We start from the raw sequence: 20,076 nt of genomic DNA on the forward strand, positions 1-20,076 counted from the left end.
TACCTGGACAATTTGGTTTGTTTTGTGGATTCACTTGCATTTTAAAAAGAAACTATTTACAGGCAGACGTTTCAAGAGTCATTTTCCCTGTTTTAATTTCGTCTAAAACAGACAGAAATTAATCATGTCTACTGACGAAAATCCTTTCTATTTTTGTTACAGTCATTTTTCATTTCCCTTCTGTGCTTCTTACCTTTCTGTGTAAAAGCAGTTACTGATAAATATAAACAAAAAATCCTGTATAGATTTTATTTATTTTACTGTTTTAATCACAGGCTCAGCTGTCCAATGGTTCAGGTCCGACCTCTCAGATAGAATTTTTTGTTTCTACTTCTGCGGCCCTCTCCTGCGGATACCACAGGGCTCCATCCTTGGACCACTTACATTCTCTTGGCACCTGCTAATACTCAATGCTATGAGGTGGTTCGGAGCTACTTGGCTCTTACCAAGAAAATGACTAGGCTACAAAATCCTTGTGGAACTATCAAATGTGGACATTGCAATCATTGTGAAAATGTGGTAAAAACCAATCTATTTAAGGATGTGAAGACATCAAAAACATATCAGATGAGACATTTTGCCAATTGCAACACCACATTTGTTGTATGGATGTGGATGTATGTTGGAAACACTGAGAGAAAACTCAAGGACAGGATTACGGAACACAAAAAATGCCATTTGGATGAAAAATACAGATGATGCAGTGGCATCATATTATATGGAAATGGGACATAATTATCCAAATTCTGGTTGTTGTAATGAAGGGCATTGAGCGGGACATTAAAAGAGATGATGGTCTAAAAAGACTGCTGCATCAGAAAAACTTTCTGGATTGTACAGCTGACAGCAACAACATACCCAGAACTGAATGATAAAGTGGAATTCTCCCCTGGTTTCTGTGAAATGCTGTCCTTCAAATAAAATAGTTTAATACGTTTATACACATGTGGTTTATCTAAAATTGAGCATAATCAATCTTAGAACACATAAAGCTGGAAAACAGAATGAAAAGTCAGTCTGCTCAGATCATATTAGTTTTTTGCCAGGACCAACATGGCGTCGAAGGGGGGCGTGACCAACCTGTCGTAATTGTCGCTGATTGGCAGAGAGAGGACGCTCTGTGAAGTATAGAGGAGCAGACGTGCCGGTGAGGAGCCACAGTGAAGTCCAGAAAGCACAGAGGAAAGTTTTGGGAGAGACGAAAAAGTTGAAGAGGCGGACGACGCGAATTTCTACTGGACTATTTGGACGCAACAGCAACACACAGAAAACCTTCACGGTCTTCCAGAGATAAATCTCCGCCAAGTTAACTTTGTGCGCAGCTGCAGGTTTTTGTATTTAAATACCTAAGAGGACAGCCATGATCAGCCTCTGCCTCGTGCTGTTGTTATCTGCCTCCGTCTTCTCAGAGTCGGTAAGTTATTCCACCAAATCTTCCAGCTTTAGCAGAAAAACAACTTTCTTTCGGCGCTAAAGTTTTATGCTAGTTGACCGTGTTACCATTAGCCGTTAGCGCGTTTTGGATAGCTTTGATTTAACTTCAGAGAAAATGTTCTTACTTCTGTTTAACCGGTTAAAACCGTAAATTTGGTTGTTTAGCTGAGCTACTGCTTTGTTGTTAGCCCCGGCTGGGGGAAGAGGGACTCACAGGCATCAACAGCCTGCTGCTATTACCCATACGGGGCCCAAAGTGGGGGAAAAGCTGGCAGGCATTGCTCATTTTTACGTGAAAGACTGGTTTTGTTGGGAAAGATTTGGACTAATCCTTCTCCCAGAAGTGAGTGTGCTACACACTGAATCAGTGGAGGTTTCAGTGTCCTGTTCAGGGGATTTTATAATTCTATTTATTTATTTATTTATTTTTAGTGTTTTGTTTTCTAAAACGCTCCAGCAGCCTGTTTGGGAACATTTGGGATGAGTTAAACAGGAACTTCCTGTGTTGCCAAAAGCTAAAGGTTGACTTAATGACGAAAGAATTTGTGTACGGAGGGGCTGGACGTGGCTGACATTTTCCCAGTCCCAGCCTGTGTGGAAGTTTTATCTTAATTCAGTTTGATAGTTTTATACACCTCTATTTGATTTAATAACCATTTAAAATGTAGTGTTTCCACGTCATCGATTTAGGATTAACATTCATATCAGAATCAGACATCTAACTTGTTAGAAAAACTAGTAAAATCCAGGTTTTATGTTTTTATCTGCTAGTATGATTTTTAAAACTGCCCTGCTTTTGTAAATCGATGGTTGTTGGGATAAAAAAAGACATGTTTAATAAAACAATGGCAGAAAGCGGTGAATACTTACAGTACATGTTGTGAATAAGGATTCAAACCAAGATATTTCATAATGGAAGGAAATCTCTTGTCTGTGAATGAACCAGTCTGTGTGGTTCTGGTCAGCTGGAGGCGTATGTTAGTTTCACATGACTGTCATTAAAGTTGGAGGGAGAAGAAGACACGAAACCAGTGGATCGAGGTCTTCTGGAGTTCTCAACTTGTTTTTCATGCAGCATCAGCTGATCATACATGTCCTGTAAGGAACATTGTTCACAAAACTTCTTGACCCACTTAGCATCTTTTTCTTTTCCTTTTTTTTAAATAAGGCATTTTTTAAGCCTTTTATTTAAGTTGGTAATTTCATTTTCAAGAGTGGTTTTAAAATTTTGCAGTTAATAAACATGATTATCATTTATATACTTCTTATTAGATCAAAAACCACCAACTTCTGTAATGCCATTTACATGACATTAAAAGGAGTCAGATTATGAGTCTAACTAAAACCAAACTAAATTTTTCTTAGCTTGTAGTCCAATGCGACAGTCAGCTATCAGGTGTGTGTCTTGTTCCTGAACGACTGTAATTTATGTGACAGTTTTACTTTAAATGGTTTTATACTCTCTGGTCTTTGAACATGGCAGTGCCCATGGTCTTGGTGTTGCTGCTAACTTGTGAGCTACTTAGCCTGCAAAAAAGATGTAAATGCTTTACTTCATGTTTTTTTGTGCATGTGTGTTCCACTCCTGTTGTGACTGCAATGTATTTGTTTTGCACATGCACAGGTGTAAAAACAAAAAAACTTAGTATTAGGGGAAAAGTATCTCGCTGATAATCAGATATCTGCTAGTGTCTGATAAATCAGATTATGATGCATACATGATCTATGCTGGTAACTCCAGAAGTTGGATAATCAGATTTTTGGTGTGGCTGTATGATATGTTGAATGTGCAGCTTCAGAAGTAAAAAGCATCATTAAATCAATTATGTGTAAAAATTTAAGAATTTGACACATAATTCAGCACAAAACCAGTTAGTTTAAAGGGAAACGTGGTGTAAATTCTGTTTGCTCCATTCTATGTGGATTTTAGTGCATTTCTTTGGTTATTTTTATTGTATTTATGTTACTTTTGAATACTAATACCAGGCAATGTGTAGCAGGTTGTCTGAAAGCCACCCACCAGCCCACTGCTCCTCCTCCCAGTTGGTTGCTAGATATGTGTGAAGGGTGAAGCAGCAGTGACGGGCGGTTCGACGACATGCCTGACGTACACGTGTTTTTACTGCGTCGGCCTGTTGTCATGAAAAAAGCGGAGGTCGGATCCACCTTGTCTTTACAGTCCGTAACATTCCTCAGATTCACGGAACTCCTCCTCCTCTTTTTTTTTATTCCTCCTCCCTGCTGGAATGTGACCTTTGGTGATCTTGACCGGCCCTCTTGGGGATTTTGCACACTTGGAGGAATCTCAATAGGGCCCCAGAGCCTTTTCACAGGGACACTTATTTAACCCGGCCTCGCGTGGATACACCTACAGCTTTCCCACCACACATTCCCCCTTTCCTATTTCTCCTTTTCCTTAAATGAGCTCCAGATTCAGGCCTCTGCCTCGCCACTCAGTCCTCACTCCTCCGTTCACTCTTTTCCTCTGCTTCCCTTTGATGGGTACTTATCCCCTGAGCTTCCACAATCCTTCCCTCCACCTTCCTTTTCTTCCCTCGACCCACTGAGGTCATTATTGGTATGTGGGTTTGGCCTAATCAATAACAATGTTCTCTACCTGACAATAGAACATGCTCTGAATGCAGTTAAAGGGTTTCTTTTTATGTCTTTTTCTTTTTTTTTTTTTCTTTTTCGGAAGCCACAGGAACGATAGGAATGTTTTTATCCCAAGGATTGAGGTGGATTTCAAATCCACTGGATGCCATGAGGAAGTTATTGCTTCATTTGGCAAAGTCTGCCCAGAGTAATCACGTACAGTTTTATCAGTTTGTCCTACTGAGACGGGGCCAAACAAGTCCTGCTTTTCTTTCTGTTCTCTCCTTTTTTTTTCTTTTTTTTCTTTTTTTTTTTTTTTCCTTCGCTGTCGGCTTTTTCTGCCCATGTATGGCCACAAGTTCCAACAGGTCTCTGGGAGTTAGGAAAGCTCCATTACTGTGACTTTTATCTGAATTATCAGGTAATCTGCATCCCTTTATGCAGAGTTGGCACCATCAGACAGCATTAATTTACCAAATGTGTCGGAGTTGGTGGCTGTGCTGGTTAATCAGGGTAAAAAAGAAAAAAGAAATCCTCTTTGGTCTGGAGTTAATCCATGTTGCAGCAGCAAACCTGGCTTGTTGCCTTTGCAGCCTCGGGGCCGAGTCCATTTGTTATATCTTGTTGGAATGTGACCGGTTTTGCATTTAACCCCCCGATCATTTGCAAGAGAATGAGCCAGGTTTTTTTAAGGAAGTTTTTTTTTTTAAGTCTCTTTTGCATGACGGGGTGCAATGAAAAGCCCACGTGTTGAAAAGATGGAGGCAAAGGAGGGTGCATGATAAATAGTATGACTAGGATGTAATAATGGTTCCTGCATTGCTGTCCGCTGGTCTATAAAATCCCTTTGGGCCGAGGAATGTTGGCACAGAGAGAGGAGGTTTTTTGTCCTTTCCTGCCTGCGACGGCGAGCCGCGGAGAATCTGATCTCCCTCCACCCCTTTCAAACCACTACATACTCTGGTGGTTGTAACGGGAACTATATGAATACATTCAGGGCAGAAGTCGACTCCCCCACCTTGGACTTTTCTGGTTAAACATAAAACTAAAACGGGCATTAAACGGCCTGCTCTCTGTGTCACATTAAAGTTTAACTTTAATGTTTAAACTGGCACTGATCTGGCGTTTATATTTAACTTTAATATGTGTTTGTTAAAGGACAGCACACATGGATCAAACAGGGACACGGTAATCTGTAAGAAGTTCATCAAACATAGAATTTTTTTCCTTCTTTTGGTTCTTACAATCAAAATGTCTGATTTTTATCTGATAATTATCTTGATTGTTGTAACTAACTAGTAAAAATAGTTGGTTTGAGACTAAATGGGAGTAAGGTTTACACTGTATCCTGATTTAATGTTTTCTTCTACATGATGTGAACATTTTTAAAGCTTCTTATACAGAATGTGATTCAATCTGTTTTTGTTGTTTTGCATTTGAATGTCTGAGTTAAGGAAGAAAATTATATTTTTAGATATATTTTAATACCCTCTATGCTTTTTGTGGATGTGATCGGGTTAAATCACAAACAGTGCTTTAAATATGCGAGGCAGTCATGATAAATGTGCATATCTGTAGTTGAAAGTAGATTCTCATCCTTAGACTTCTTTTAAAAAGACTGGTTGATCCACTTCCTGTAACATTGCTGAAAACAGGACAACGAGCTAAATTTAGGCTGATCTGCATATCGTGTCCCACATGGATATAAAAATTTAAAGCATTTATTGACCACTATCATGTTGAGTGTATTTTTGGACCAGCTGAAGTTCCTTGGACTCTGACAGATGTTGTTTCAGACCTGAATCCAGCTGGTTTAGGGCCCAATGAAATCCATGGGATTTTTTTTTCCCCCCCAGTTCAGGGCGGGTGTGTCTTTTCTGTAAGTAGCTTTGTGGAAATGTTTTTTCCACCGATCTTCTTCATGACGGATTCCAACTGCAGTTCAGTCATGTGGGGAGAATTTGATACGAGCTGCTCTGGTTTTCTTCCTCGTTATGCTCTTCCTCGTTATGCTCTTCCTCGTTATGCTCTTCCTCGTTTGTAACAATTGCTGACTTTCTGGAGGAGAGTCCCGTCAGTGCAGGTGAGGTCAGACCGATGGGAAGCTGCAGTGGTCATCATATGTTCAACGCTCATCTTATTTTCCTTGTTCATTTGGCTCAGTTGTCTGTTTTCTGTTTTAAAGTTTTATTCTGTGATTCTCAGAGGATTGATTGTCTTATCAAGAGAGTCCTCACAGCTGTAGGTCCATATGGTTTTATTTCAGCTCATGAAACCAAATTAACTTCATTTAACACACACACAGCAGAGATCGCAGTGGTTTTGGGTGGTATGAGGGTTTTCCCGTTCTGAAACGTCCTTCCTGAGAAGTACTTCTTTGATGTGGTGTGTGCGTCTCGCATCGCTAAGAGAGAGAGTGTGTGTGTGTGTGTGTGTGTGTGAGGTCTGCCTCTGCAGTCCACCACCAGCTCCACAGTCGCTAAACCTGCAGTCAGATTTTCTAGCCAGTTGTTGCAGCCTGACGTCTAGTCGGTGAACCTAGAAGAACCAGAACCAGCAGAACCATGCTGGTTTTGGCCCGCGTGCACGGTGTTTTGGCTCCACTGTAGACGGGACAGGAATGTGGCGGCTGACTGAGTAGTCAAGTCAACCCACATTGGGAAACACATTCCTCAGTCCAAACTGAACGGCAGCGCGCACACACATGCACACACTGGTGCACGGCCTGTCAGCAGCCGACTTTTATCTCCTGTGAAAGGAACATTTTGGGTTTGTCACCACTCGTTTGTTTGGAGCTAAAATCAGAGTCTATTTGTGTTAGATTAGCTGAGCGGGAACTGTGGAATCATGGGAAACGTCCTGATCAACGTCTTCACAAGTTTGTCTGAGTGATAAAAACAGGATGAAGATACTCATTTATTATCCCAGATGGGTGATTATATTAATAAACAGAACTAGTAATTGTTTGTCTGCAGGTTAAAAGTGCTGCTAAATATTAGTTCAGTTTATTTCTGAGCAAAGCTGGTGTGATTGTCCACAAAATGTTTGTTAATTATTCCTCAGCGGTAATGGGTTAATTAGCCATATTTTACTACTTTTGATTTGACCCGACTTTCTTTCTTTCATCATGTCTGACTTTAGTTATTTATTTCGTCTTTAATGAGACTCTGGGTCTAATAACCACACAAAAAAACTAAAAGTTAGTTTTTATTTAAGAGTAAAAACCAGAATCATATTTTAACCCTTTAAGTTTTGTACTTTGAATCGACCACCTGGACCTGTGTGTGAAAAGGGTGTGTAATAAAAAGACAAATAAAACGGGTTGTAGTTTCATTATGTTTCTCTATTAACGATTGATAAACAGGAAGAAAATTTTTAGATTAATTTTTCATCTATTTTACATCATGTCAGAGTTTTCCCAGAACTCAGTGTCCACATTAGAGGTTGATATATTTGTCCATGTCAAGGCGTTTTTGTTTTTATTATTATTATTATTAGTTGCAGAGTTCCTGACCAGGAGAAGGCCCCAACTTTGGATATTAATAAATATTTTAAACTCAAGTGATTTTAGAAAGAAAAACTGAAAACTACAACTTTTGTCACAACTTCTCATGAAAGCTGCTGCAAAATCAGGAATTTTAGGTCGAATCAATCCTGGAGATAGTGGATAATGTCTTGGGAAATGAAAGGCTGCTATTGTGTCTGTTAATGAATGGATTTTCTCACATGTCCATTAGAAGTAATCAGTATCAGTAGCTCGGTTGTTTACTGTGATGATTCATATTCACGTGTCTGTCTGAGTTGGTTTGTCTTTGATGGATGCTTCCTGTTTTCCTGCGTCTTCTTTTTTCTTCTTCTTATTTCCTTCACTTTCAGCTGATAAAAGCCCGTTTACGTTTGGTCTGTTGGACTGTAATGTCTTTGATCCAAGGCAGCGATATGCGCGCCAGACCGAGGGACAAAGATGGAAGAAGAAGGGAGGATGTTAAGAGACTTCAGTGAGTCTGGCTGCAGGCATTTTGGCTTATTTGTCTATCAGTCCTGGATTTGGCAGTAATGGGGAATCATCCCATCAGCATGGCTGGATGGGCTCATCGTCGGGAGGAAGTGACCAATAAAGGCTGCTTGGATAAGATCAGACGTTCCCACAGGAGGTGCTCATCAAACCTCAATTAGGCTTATCAGCAGAGGCTGAATCAACGATCTGCTGCCCAGCTGGCGCTCTGCTTCACTCAGCTCCCGTTCTGTCTCAAATTCCCAGGAAGTTTGAGGGAAAACTTTATATATTTATATTTGTTTTGTGTTACAGGACTAACTATGCTGTCCACATCAGAAAGTCTAGTCGAGTTTCAGGCATTCATAGTCTTGATTACAACTGAAGGTTTTCTTCTGTTCTTACTCACGTTTAAAAACTGTAAATTAAATTCACATTTAGGTAGAAAGTCGATCCAGATCTGCTCCTTGTACATGAAAACTACCTCCTTGATGCTGTCGACACGTCGTTCATCTGCAGGTCTTTGTCCTCTGTGTGCCGTCAGGATCAGGACTCACATGGTGCTGTAGCTGGAAACGCAGCTATAGATAGACTGGCGTAGGTAGAAGGAATCTAGAGCTCGGCTGTTGGAGCAAAAGGCAAAGGTAGGAGTGTATATGTGAGAGAGGGGGCTCTGTTGAAGGTGTTGTTCAGAGGGCGAGTGAGGCCTGTGAAGGACAGAATACAGCTAGACAACCAAACTTGTTGAAATGGATCAGCGGAAAGTTCTGATGGAAACTAGCGAAGTCACGATTATAGATTTTCTTGTCAAAGGAAAAAAAAATGCAATAATTAATTTCACAAGACTATAAATGTATAAAATCACATATACACCCCTAATGTTTCTGTTTTAATGTCCGTATAACAAAATAATAAAGCAACACAGTAACGTAACCAAAATCCTCTTCGCTCTATAAACAGTAAATAAATCCTACATGTTAACGGATGGAAACGGCTACAGGACCTCTGCCTGGCTTCTTTCTGTAAACTATATTCTAAAAATGTGTTTTTAATATTTATTTGTAACCCAAGTAGAGAATTTAGAAACACGGGGAAAACATCTAGCTAGCTTCGACTTCCAGCTGTCCTTTAGCTGAAAAGCTGCTGTTTGAGACATAAATAATACTGGAACAGTGGAAATAAACAAGACCATAAATCTGAAATAAATCCGGTTTCTTCTGCAGACCATTGCCGCTGGCTGAAAACCTCACACTGCGTTGATTGTTTGAACAGCCAGCGTATCCATCCAAAACAGCTTATTCTTGTTTTTCCATCTGCACCTTTTACTTTAGATGGTAATTAGCCTGCTGATCATGGAACATATCGGATGTTTTTCAGACTTTCACTCTGACTTTATTACGTCATGCTTTACAACCAGCTGAGCTGTTTTCCACTATGACATGTTGGGCTTTTATTTATTTTCTTTAACCAAAGAGATCCAACAAAGAAGACGTAATACATTTGTTTGGAGGGAATAAGAGACGTAGTCCTTCATGGAAAGTGAACATGTTGAGGGGTGTTCACAATTAATTAATCATAGCATTTTAATACTGCAGTTAATTGTGAAATTAAGTAACCGTGACAACCCTAATGTAAACTGGTGTCTGGTGGAAACTGAAGTATGGAGTGTGTTCTTTTGAAGAGTTGCATCAGGGGTCAGAAATACATCTTCCAAGCAGATGAAGCGACATGCTGCAAATCCTGCTGGTCCAAGCATGCAAGCAGCAGGTGGGGGAGGGGAACCCCAACTAACATGGTGGAGTATGGAAAGGACGAAGAACGCTACTGATCCTTTTCCTCTCAGCCAGTTTGGTAAATTCAGTTGAATATCAGGTGGATGTTTCAAACAAAGTGTAGAAAACAACTTTTCTGTTAAAGGTCATGTGACGCCGGACATCACAAAGCACATGGATGGACATTCCTCCATGCTGGTGTTTCCTTTCTGTCCTTTCACGCTCCGTACCTCCTCCACGTCGCCACGTGAATGGACCAGATGCCCCTCTCTGCCGCAGCAGATGGAGGGATTGTTTCCTGGGTTTAATGAAGGCTGGCTGCCGGAGGTTTACCCCCGGTTACCTTGGTCATTGATATGCTCTCAAGGCATCAGCTGTCATTGTTTGGTGTCAATAGAAGGGACGGGCCCAGAGACGGAGCGCTGGGTGTCCTGACAGACCACCTTTCACTTAATGTGGACAGTTGAGGGAACTGGAAACTTCCTTTTCAAGGGCTTTCTGCTGAGTTTATATTTAAGCTTATATTTAAGAAAAGACATGGACACATGGACTCTTTTTAATGATATTAAGGTTTATTTATTTCTATCTTTTAATACCAACATAACCAAATAATATACCAACAAACTAAAGTGACCAAAATCCCATCTGCTCTGGAAAAAAGTGGAAATAAATAAAAAAAAGACCATAAATCTGACATTAACTATAGTTTTCTTTTTTTACCAGCTGGCTTAAGCTGGACTGAACTCTGTGGAGTCGCAGTGGAAGCAGGTTTTTATGAAGTCATTACATTTTTAATCAGGCCTACATTAAATTAGCAGAAATGTACTAAAGAGAAAGTGGACAAACCCAGGAAAGCAGTGATATTACCAGGACTTGGATGTGTTGAGTTGCTGCTGTGCTTGGGCACCAGTTATTTGTTGTGTAATAAACGGGGAATGTCTAAGCAGGACTTTTCCTTATTGCTTGGCAGCTGGGCAAAATTTGACATCTTTTTAGCGTTAGTCTCTGTACAGCTGACTGACTCAGGCTCTGTTGGTATTCCTCTTTTTCTTTAACATATCAGTTCAGATCCCATCTTTTTTTCAACTCATGAAATCTGGTCACCGGCGGTTTTTGCTCCGACATGGCGAGGCTAAATGAGCTCTGCAATTAAGAGGCTTTGGTTTAAACAATGAGCAGCTCTGTTCAGCTGACCTTTGTGGCGGGCCGAGAGTCCCGATGATAAAAGTTTATCTGCGCGACCATCAATGTTTTTACGAGAGGAGCAGCAGCTGGCGGAAGTCGGAGAAACAACGGATTTAGTTCTGGGAAGAGGTTTAGGTCTTTCTGTCGAATGGATCCTTTGTGCCTCCATCACTGGCCACAAACTGGAATATTACTTTCCCATTTCTTTTTTTATTAAATCCATCTGGCTGGCAGAAACTTTCTGGTTTGGCTGTGATCCACATCCAGCTGCTTATCAGATGTTGCACATTAAACAGAATGAAGAATTTAGATTTTTCACAGTAAACAAAGCCGGCTGGCAGAAATCCTGCAGTTTGGGATTTTTGTTTGTCAAGTTTTCCAGGATGTTTCCCTGTTTCCCGGCTCCTCCCTCAACCACAGAGAGCTCTGCTGTAAATCACGCCGCCAGGCTTGCTGTTTGTCACCGCATGTGTGAGGGAGGAAATATTGTTTGTAGCAGCGTTTCCATGGTAACAATCGCATTTGGTTACATATGCAGCCAATTAATGTAGGATGCAAAGAAAAGAGGGCAAATAAAGTCCCAGTTCAGAGGGTTTTACGGTACAGAGCAGCCATTATGGCGAGACACTCATCACATCAACGCTCTAAAGATTTTTAAAGATTATTGATAATCAGATGGAGATTTAACTTCTTAGATGAAATGTTAAGTTTGGGTCTATTTTCAGGGTTTTCACCAGGTTTCTATCCACCTTCACTCTGGATCTGTATAACCTGGACACTTCCACATCCACGATGCAGCAAAGGAAGATTTTCAGCATCTTTTCCTGAAGTTTGATACAAAGACAGAAAAAAATGTAACTATGTTCATGTTGAGGAAAATCTTTCTTAGGAAATCAGACTGTGGCCGTCAGAGCAGCAGCAGGCTGCAATGAAACCAGCCTGTAAGAGCTGTTGACTCAGTTATGCAACCTGAGTTCAGGCACTCGGTGTTCTGTCCCTGCCGGTCAGACGGGGCTCGGGTTAAATGTACATATTTGTGTTGGTTTTGTGGAGCGCTGCATAGCTTCCGTCTTCTGTGGAGATGCTTTCAGGCCGAAGACTCGAGCCAAACTGTGCGTCGTTCTGATTACATTCCCTAAATCGGAACAGAGAGAGCTTGTTTTTGTCCCCACAAACTGAGACTTGGCCCGAATCCCATTTGGACTCGGCTTCCTCAGAGTTTGAAAGTAAAGACGGAGCGTCTCCCTCATTTGACGGTAAATTCAGAGCTTCTGTTACTCCTTTCTTACATAACAGGAAGCTTCATCTTTTCTTCTCCTTCTGAATAAAAAGCGGGCCTGTCGGGACAGGCCTCGGTGTGCACATCCAGGTTTCATAACGGAGGGGTTAAAGGTCTGCAGCAGCCAGGAGGAAGAGCCGTGTCGACACTGACGAAGAGGAACACATCAACTTTTCTGGGAATTCAACCTGATTTTCTTTGAATTGTTTCAAAGTCAAATCCAACAACAGTTTAAACTGAAACACAAATTTTCTTAACAAAAATGAGGATTTCAAACCCTAACACTTAAAAAAAATGTTTGAGAAAAGTTATTATTCAATTTGCATATTAAAACAAAGTTTGAGGTGATTTGATCCAGAAAAGATCAATACAGCCAGATTAGTTCAGGTTTACTCAGCCATCCGGTTATTGAGTAACATTAAGTAAATCAAAAAATTGATGAATTAGACACAGAATTAAAGTGGATAATTTTATTTTTTTATTTTGCTTTTATTTATTTATTTACTAATACGCAAAACTCTACATAAAAGCTGAGAAAAAGATTGGGTAAAAAGTCAGTTCCTGAAAACTGATTTGAGTTCTGGGTCAAATACTTAAATTTTAAATGTAAAATTAGCAACCAAACCAAAGCTAAACAAAGTCTAGAAGGCTGTACAATGAAGCGTGATTAACATACCCCGGGTATCTCTCTGTTACCTGGGTTGACTTACCCAGGTAACACAGAGTACAACCAAGCTCGTCAGAATGGACGGGCCTTTTTCCAAGAGAACTGATTGGTCAGGAGGTGGTACCTTTATACCCGTTGATCTCTTATCCAGAACATAACCTGCTCCGGAGCATGTTAGCAGTTCAGCGTTACCATGGTGATATACCCCAGTAAGAAGTTAACCAGCGTCATAGAACAGAAAAAGTTACCTGGACAAGATAAAATCCAGCTTCGTCATACAGGCGTCTGGAGGCAGAAACCAAGCTGCAAGATCACAACTGATATTTAGTCAGAAGCTTCACATCAATGATTTCTGGGCCTTTAAACTCATTTGAAACCACAGAGTGAAGTAAATCAGGCCTCAGGGGAAGGATTGAAGTTCCTCACACTGCCAAACTGAATGTGACTCAGGCTGCCGTACCTGCTGGCTGGATTCCTGTAAAATGACTCAGCAGACGTGTTCCAGCTGGACTCAGAACCAGAAATATTTTTACAGCATGAATCAAACTTCCTCACTCCTCATGAGTCAGAATAAAGACCACCAGGAACGTCCTTTCCTCTTTTTCCTAATTATCAAGTGAAAAAATGGATTCAGGTGTGGAATTTTTTATTTTTTCTTCATCACCAGGAGAAACACACACACACACAGTGTAATTAAAATGGATACAGGGAGCGTAAATTCACACACAAGAGAATGAAAGACAGCCCACCTTGTTGCAGGGAGTCACAGTAAAATGGCTGCCTTTGTTTGAGGCCCCCGTGCAGTCACAATGGCCCTCCCCCCTTTCTTCTTCTACAGGCCACTTTTAAAGGCAGAGGCTGAGAGGATTACCTTCAAACACACACTGTTAGTATGCCAAGTATTTGAGAACACACACACACTTAATGCTGGGAGGCCTGGCGAGTCACAGCCACCAGTTAACCCCCTCAAATGAAGGCGCCCCCATCCCCCCTCCCCCCACTCAGATGGAAGTAATTATGAGGAGTGTGATTTTTTTTTTTTGGGGGGGGGGGGGGGTATTTGTGGTCAGCTGTTTTTCTCAGGAAATTCAAGTTTCAGAGTTTCACACCAACGTGATGTCATCGTGTCAGAGCGTGCCAGCGGCTGCCAGATCCGGTCAAATAACAATCTGTTCTCTGATCACACTGATTGATAACATCTAGAAATCATTTCTGCTGATTTATAGATTAATCATTTTCAAAAAACTCTAAAAGTAAAAAAATGTTGACATTGCAAGACTTCAGATGTTTATTAATATCCAAGTTTAGCTGAAAGTTCGACAGCCAGGGAAAAGAAAAACCTTTTTTTTTTATTTATTACTATTTATTTTTGATTTGGCACAAAACAGATAAAACATAAATCTTCATTTTATTGATAAAGCAGAAGTCTGACAGGAAGATTTTCCCTAAACCGATGGGGGGGCTGCTGGAGAAAGGAAAATAAACTTCTTTCCCGATCAGAAAAATGGGAATCTGGACCAGATTGTTTTTATATTATTAAACGTGAATTGGGGAAACAAGCTTTCTGCTGGATGGAAAGATGCAAAAATAGAATTTATAAAAAAAGAGAGAAAAAAAAATGTGTGTGTGTATGTGTGTTTATTTATATTTATATATATATATATATATATATATTAATATATATTAATATATATTAATTTGTAATATGGTAAATGTAGCTAAAATAAGCAAAAACAAAAGGTGAGTGTAAGTACAATTAAAGATGAAATTCTGGATTATTGATCACTTGTCAAGTTCAGTTGAGTTTCTGTTTAAGCTGTAAGTTAATCAGTTTATTACTAGGGCTGCAACTACTGACTATTTTGATGGTTGAGTCATCGACTATTAAAACAACTAGTCGACCAATCGGATTATGTATCTCATGATTATTATAAATGGATCTTATTTCACTTTCAGCTTTGAAATCTTGCATGAGGTTGTTAAGTAAGTCCGACGTGCCTCCTCTTTAAATGTTCGAGCATTGCAGACGTACTTCCGTGGTACACAAGGTCCGCTTTACAGATCTCACATGTATTTAATTTATTTTGTAAGTTTAACATTAAGTTATCCCAGACTTTTAACGTTCTCCGCTGTGGTTTTCCTCCCTGGTCCGCCACCATATTTTTCCCCTGGCGGACTTTATTGCACATGTTTAACTCTCAGCAGAGATAAAAAAAAAAAAGAAGACGATGTCTCACTCTGTAGGTTTTTTTTTTTTTTTTTTTTTTGCAGACAATAGTCGAGGGGTAAATTCATTGTAGACTATTTTTAATTTTCTCATAACGTCGACTAATGGTTGCAGCCCTATTTATTGCTGCTGAGGTTTCTTTGTGTGAATAACAAAGTTTGGTTTTGGTCTTAATGCTGATTAATTCTCTACGTGAGTTCATGTTAATTAGGCTGATGGAGGTGTGTGTTTTAATCCCATTCAGTCTGCTTTCGGCCTGAGTAAATGGGGAATTAAATGATGTCTCCAAGTGACTGAAGGAGGTTGATGTGTGTTGGTTGTATTCAGCTGTACTACAGCTCTGGTTGTTAATGGTCGCTTTAGTTTCTTCTCCACCTCTGTTTATCTTGGTGGAGAAATAATTGAAAAGATTAATTTTGTTTCAGCTTTTTTTTTTCTTTTTTCATCAATGCTGGTCTTTGTGCTTTTGTGGTTTTCTGAAACTTGGAGAGTTTAGCAACATGATGTCCTTCATCAGACACAAATCAACGATGATGAAGTGATGAAAACAAATCAGTTGTTGCTATGGAAACTCCATATTGATCATTTTCTCAGTTTTATTAAGAATAAAAGGCAGTTGTTGTACCGAAGGTCTGACCCTGATCATGCTCCCTGTGGTGTTGGTGCACAGGTCAGCTAACACTCTGCACATCGCTCCGGTGTGTCCATCACATGCACTGTGCAAATATGCCTTTAAATTTCTCACCCAGACGAGAAAAGTTTTCTCGATTCGTCGTCTGTTTCCCATCAGACCTTTTCACGTCTGGTTTGAGAAGATGAACTCCACCTGGCTTCTCCTTGCCAGCTGTGAGGCACCAGGACGAAGCCAGGGGGACGAGAAACTGGGACGGGTCTGTCTGAAACTAGTCCCCATAGCAGTCGGTTTTTCTAGTCACATGTTGGTCTGGAAGTTTGTCTGAAATGGACGTAAATGTCTTTAAAAATGAAATGGTTTTGTTTCTCAACGGTCTTCCTCATCTTCCTCTGGTGTCCCAGCAGGTGAGGGAGACGGAGACATGGATGCCCATGAAGACCACACAGACGGTTGCCTCGACAACACGCGATGGCGACCTGGAGGCATCAGGAGATTCCTCTAACGGCTCCGACTTTGGCTTCGCGGATGATGAAGATGAGTACTACACAGAATACGACGATGACGAGGATGAATACAGCGAATTCTCAGGATCTGGAGCCGGAGGTTGGTCCTCAGGAGTTACCCTGTGTCTCTATGGAAACCTGTTATTTAAAATTATCAAAACTGAACGGAGAATTTGTGTCTTTCCTCAGCAACAACGGTGTCACCTGCAGCAGCGTCCAGGCCTTCAACCAAGGTGAGGTTTAAATCCTTTTCTTCATCTCCAGTTTAACTTTTTTTATTTTCCTGCTGAGCTTTCACGTTTTCTTTCATCTGCAGCCTGACGCGAACGCCAACAAGATCCCCGAGCTGACCCGCCCGGTTAGACCAACCGTCAGCGAGGTGGAAATCGTTCAGAAGAGCAACGAGATCCCTCTGCAGAAGAACCACGAAGAGCCCTCATCCAATGTCCTCATGTCCCGCGGTGACGACAACATCCTTCACAAGACATGGGTCCTCGCAGGTCAGTTTGGGTCAATGATGACACATCAGCACATGATCAAAGAACGTTCATGTTCTTTAAATGTAATTTATTTTTTTTTAAGGGGCGACCTTTGTGCTTTACAAGTTCATTAAAACATGAAACGTAACAGCAAACCAATATTAGGAAATGGACTGAAAGTTAAAACTATCAAACACCACAACATAAAAACCTGATGGGATTAATTCTTTCATTTAGTAGTTACAGAAGACAAGATCACACCAGTCCAGTTTCAGCAGGTTAACGTCTGCCTCCATCTTTCTATTGATCTTAAGATTCTTTTACCTATTCCCACTATATCAATATTCCCACTTTTAGATCTAAAGTCCTTTAAATCCCATTTGAAAACTCACTTTTTAAGCTTTAGCTTTAATTAGAGCTCACAGTGGTTCAATCTAGAGGCGAAGAAGCCATGAAGACATTTCTGGAGATCTTTTGGAGGAAGATTGGTTTGTGCTTTCAGACAGACACCGTTCTGGTTCTAATTCTGGTTCTGGCTCCATTCTGCAGTCTCAGAACCTCTGTGCTTCCTGATGAATTTCATAAGATGTTAAGATGTCAACACAATCTTGTATAAATCTAGCTTACCTAAATTTAAATTGGTTGCTAGGCAACATAGTAGTACAGCATCTTTTTTGACTGGTATTCCTTCTTCACCTTTTTAAAGTTTATTTGGTCTGACATTGTTTTCTTTAAACATTTGTGAAACACAAGTTATACAGCAGCCTGGCACTGGCTGAATCCCTCCTTTACCTACTGATGACACCACAGTTCACAACCTAAGTAAACCACTATATTTCTTTGGTTTGCATTGGGAACCAAAGGTTTTGAACCAACTTTTTTTTTCACTCTGAATGCACCGGCCACTCGAAGCATTGAAGCACAAGCTGGATTTATAGATATATCTGTCCATCTGTGCTCCCCCATCAGAAAAGAAAAACTATTTGTGTATTTTTAAAACAGTTCAGTTTTGTACTATCAAAAAAATGTTAGTTATGTATAATAGTTATGTTATTCACATGTTTATTTATGGTCCTTGGATACAGATGTATTCTGGGCCTAAACCATTCTGGGATTTGTACGTGCGATTTATGTATTTATATACAATTTCTACGAACATGCCATTGGTGTCTGAAATGTCTAAAGTTGATTTTAAAAACAACCTTTTCCAAGACTTTAGTCACAAACGGATGGAGTAAAACTATAACTGATGTTTGGTTTTCCGGTCTCTTCCAGCTCTGATTACGGCAGGCGCTGTCTGCCTGATGTTCGCCACCCTCCTCATCTTCTTCCTCATCTACCGCATGAAGAAGAAGGACGAGGGCAGCTACGACTTGGGGAAGAAACCCATCTACAAGAAGGCCCCCACCACAGAGATCTACGCATAAAGTCTGACCTCCACCCAACTCCAACTCCTTCTCCCTTTCCTGACCCCACACACACACCCCTCACCCCCTTTGAACCCAATCAGGGCTGAAGTTCGGCCTCACTGTGCCTCATCATCATCATCACACCTCCTCGTTTGTGCCTCCGTGGGGTAAGGAGCGTTAAATAAGGAGAGCACCCCGACAACAATCGATTGACTGACTCCTCCTACCTGATGTGTACTAATATTACTGGTGCTCTCTTGACCAATCGGAGGCTTTGCTTGGAGAAGGAGCAGCAGGAGTGACTGTTTCAGCTGCAGTACACCGTGTCACCTGTACGCTTGTTTTATTTTTTTCTTGTTCCCACCATGTTGATGGACAAACACAACAGAACTCTTCCTCCTTACCTCCAGTTAAACACTAACAGTCCCGTTATTTATTCTCTCCTTGTCTTCCTCTCAGTCTGCAGCTTCTCATGCTATCGCAGCACACGACTCAACAGGTGAATGTCTGTATTAGATTATTTTTTTATTTTGAAGACATTTCATGACTCTTTCAGGCTCGACCAGCCTTTACATGTGATTATATTTCCAATCATGTAAATTTGAATTGATCTGCTGTTCCTGAAGTCTCAGAAGAGGAAAGCTGGCTCTGTTTCTGCCCTGTAACGTCACTCGGTTGATGTTCTGTAAACTTTCAGATGCAGCAGAGTTCATTAAAACGAGCTTCCGATGCTTCCCAGCATGTTTTTTTTGTTTTTGTTTTTTTTCCTTCTTCTAATGAGGCAAGAGTCCGACGGTCTGGCACGTAGCAGCAGATAAGTTCAGCCCAGTTAATCTGGAAAAAATATTTCACAAACGCAGTCGGACCCGGGTCACAACAGGAAAACCCTCTGAAGCCTTTTTCTAGCTCCTGTGCCTCCAGTGTGTGTTGTAAAAGAGTCGCAGTGAACTTAAGCTGCTTAGCTTAACAGAAACGAGGGGAAAATGCTGGATTTGACCGGCTGCTATGACCGCTTCAAAGGCATCAGGCCAGTTAGCTTTGAGTTTTAACAATCATTTACAGCCAAACGTGGTGCAAATTTCTTTTTTTTTTTTAACCAGATTTCAAGCAAATGTGATGGCTTGTTTTCACCCACTGCTGTAAGCAGCAGGGCCCGGATTTCTCCTTTTTTATGTTGAGTCTGAAAACATAATTGTGCACAAAAAATGTAAAAAAGAATTCTTGCTGTGACCTGAATGCTGCATAATCGGTACGTAAAATGTTGTCATTTTTAAATAAAGTTTTTTGAGGTGCCAGTACACAGATTAAGGCAGCTGTGCTCTCGTGTTTCAGTCAGTTTTAAGCTAAGCTAGGCTAAGCTAACTGTAGCCTTATGTTTCCTGCACAGAACTTCATCTAAAACCTCATCTGCCAAAAAACGAAAAGAAAAAAACTTTTAATGTTTGTTTCCTAATAAACCTTTTCAGGGTTTTTTTTTTTCCTGGTAAGCTTAACGACTGTTTTCTGGGATCAGTCTGTTTGACGCTCACGTTTATCAGACTGCTCCACCAAGCATCTGTAAATAGTCTTTTAATAAACATAAAGATATAAAGTTGGTACTTCACCGCTTCCTGGTGACTGAAATATTTACCAAATATTTAAATGCCAAATAGTTTTTGTTTTCAGCGCATTAACGTTCATGTGATTCACTGTAAATGTAAAGTTTTGATACTAACGCTCCTCTCAATGTTTTCCATTTTTTTTTTTTTTTGTTTTTTTTTTTGTTTTTTTTTTTCTGTCTGGTAAAATTAACCCCCTCCCCCCCCCCCCCCCCGCCCCCTTCTTTTTTTCCTTTTTTTTTTTCATAATTTAACTGTCAAATTATTTTATTGCCTTCTTTCAGGTTGGGTTGTTTCGCC

General features: G+C 40.5%; 1 protein-coding gene across 2 annotated transcripts; it reads left to right on the top strand.

The window, feature by feature from the left end:
* Positions 1-1,148: 1,148 nt before the first annotated feature.
* On the top strand, positions 1,149-19,249 carry sdc4 (syndecan 4). Of its 2 annotated transcripts, none has more exons than XM_041980029.1 (5): positions 1,149-1,414; positions 16,189-16,390; positions 16,480-16,523; positions 16,607-16,790; positions 18,045-19,249. In XM_041980029.1, the coding sequence occupies exons 1-5, from the start codon at positions 1,361-1,363 to the stop codon at positions 18,194-18,196; spliced, it is 636 nt and encodes a 211-aa protein (XP_041835963.1). In that variant the 5' UTR covers positions 1,149-1,360; the 3' UTR covers positions 18,197-19,249. The 2 variants fall into 2 exon arrangements, with proteins under 2 accessions (XP_041835963.1, XP_041835964.1); XM_041980030.1 differs by having other exon boundaries at positions 16,192-16,390.
* The last annotated feature ends 827 nt before the right edge of the window (positions 19,250-20,076 follow it).

Source organism: Melanotaenia boesemani, chromosome 3 (genome assembly GCF_017639745.1).
Source record: "Melanotaenia boesemani isolate fMelBoe1 chromosome 3, fMelBoe1.pri, whole genome shotgun sequence".
Taxonomy (NCBI): domain Eukaryota; kingdom Metazoa; phylum Chordata; class Actinopteri; order Atheriniformes; family Melanotaeniidae; genus Melanotaenia; species Melanotaenia boesemani.

Coding starts and splice junctions, on each gene's coding strand:
- sdc4 (XM_041980029.1), top strand. CDS start 1,361: ATGATCAGCCTCTGCCTCGTGCTGTTGTTATCTGCCTCCGTCTTCTCA. Junction 1,415..16,188: donor CCTCCGTCTTCTCAGAGTCG/GTAAGTTATTCC, acceptor CTGGTGTCCCAG/CAGGTGAGGGAGACGGAGAC. Junction 16,524..16,606: donor CGTCCAGGCCTTCAACCAAG/GTGAGGTTTAAA, acceptor TTTCATCTGCAG/CCTGACGCGAACGCCAACAA.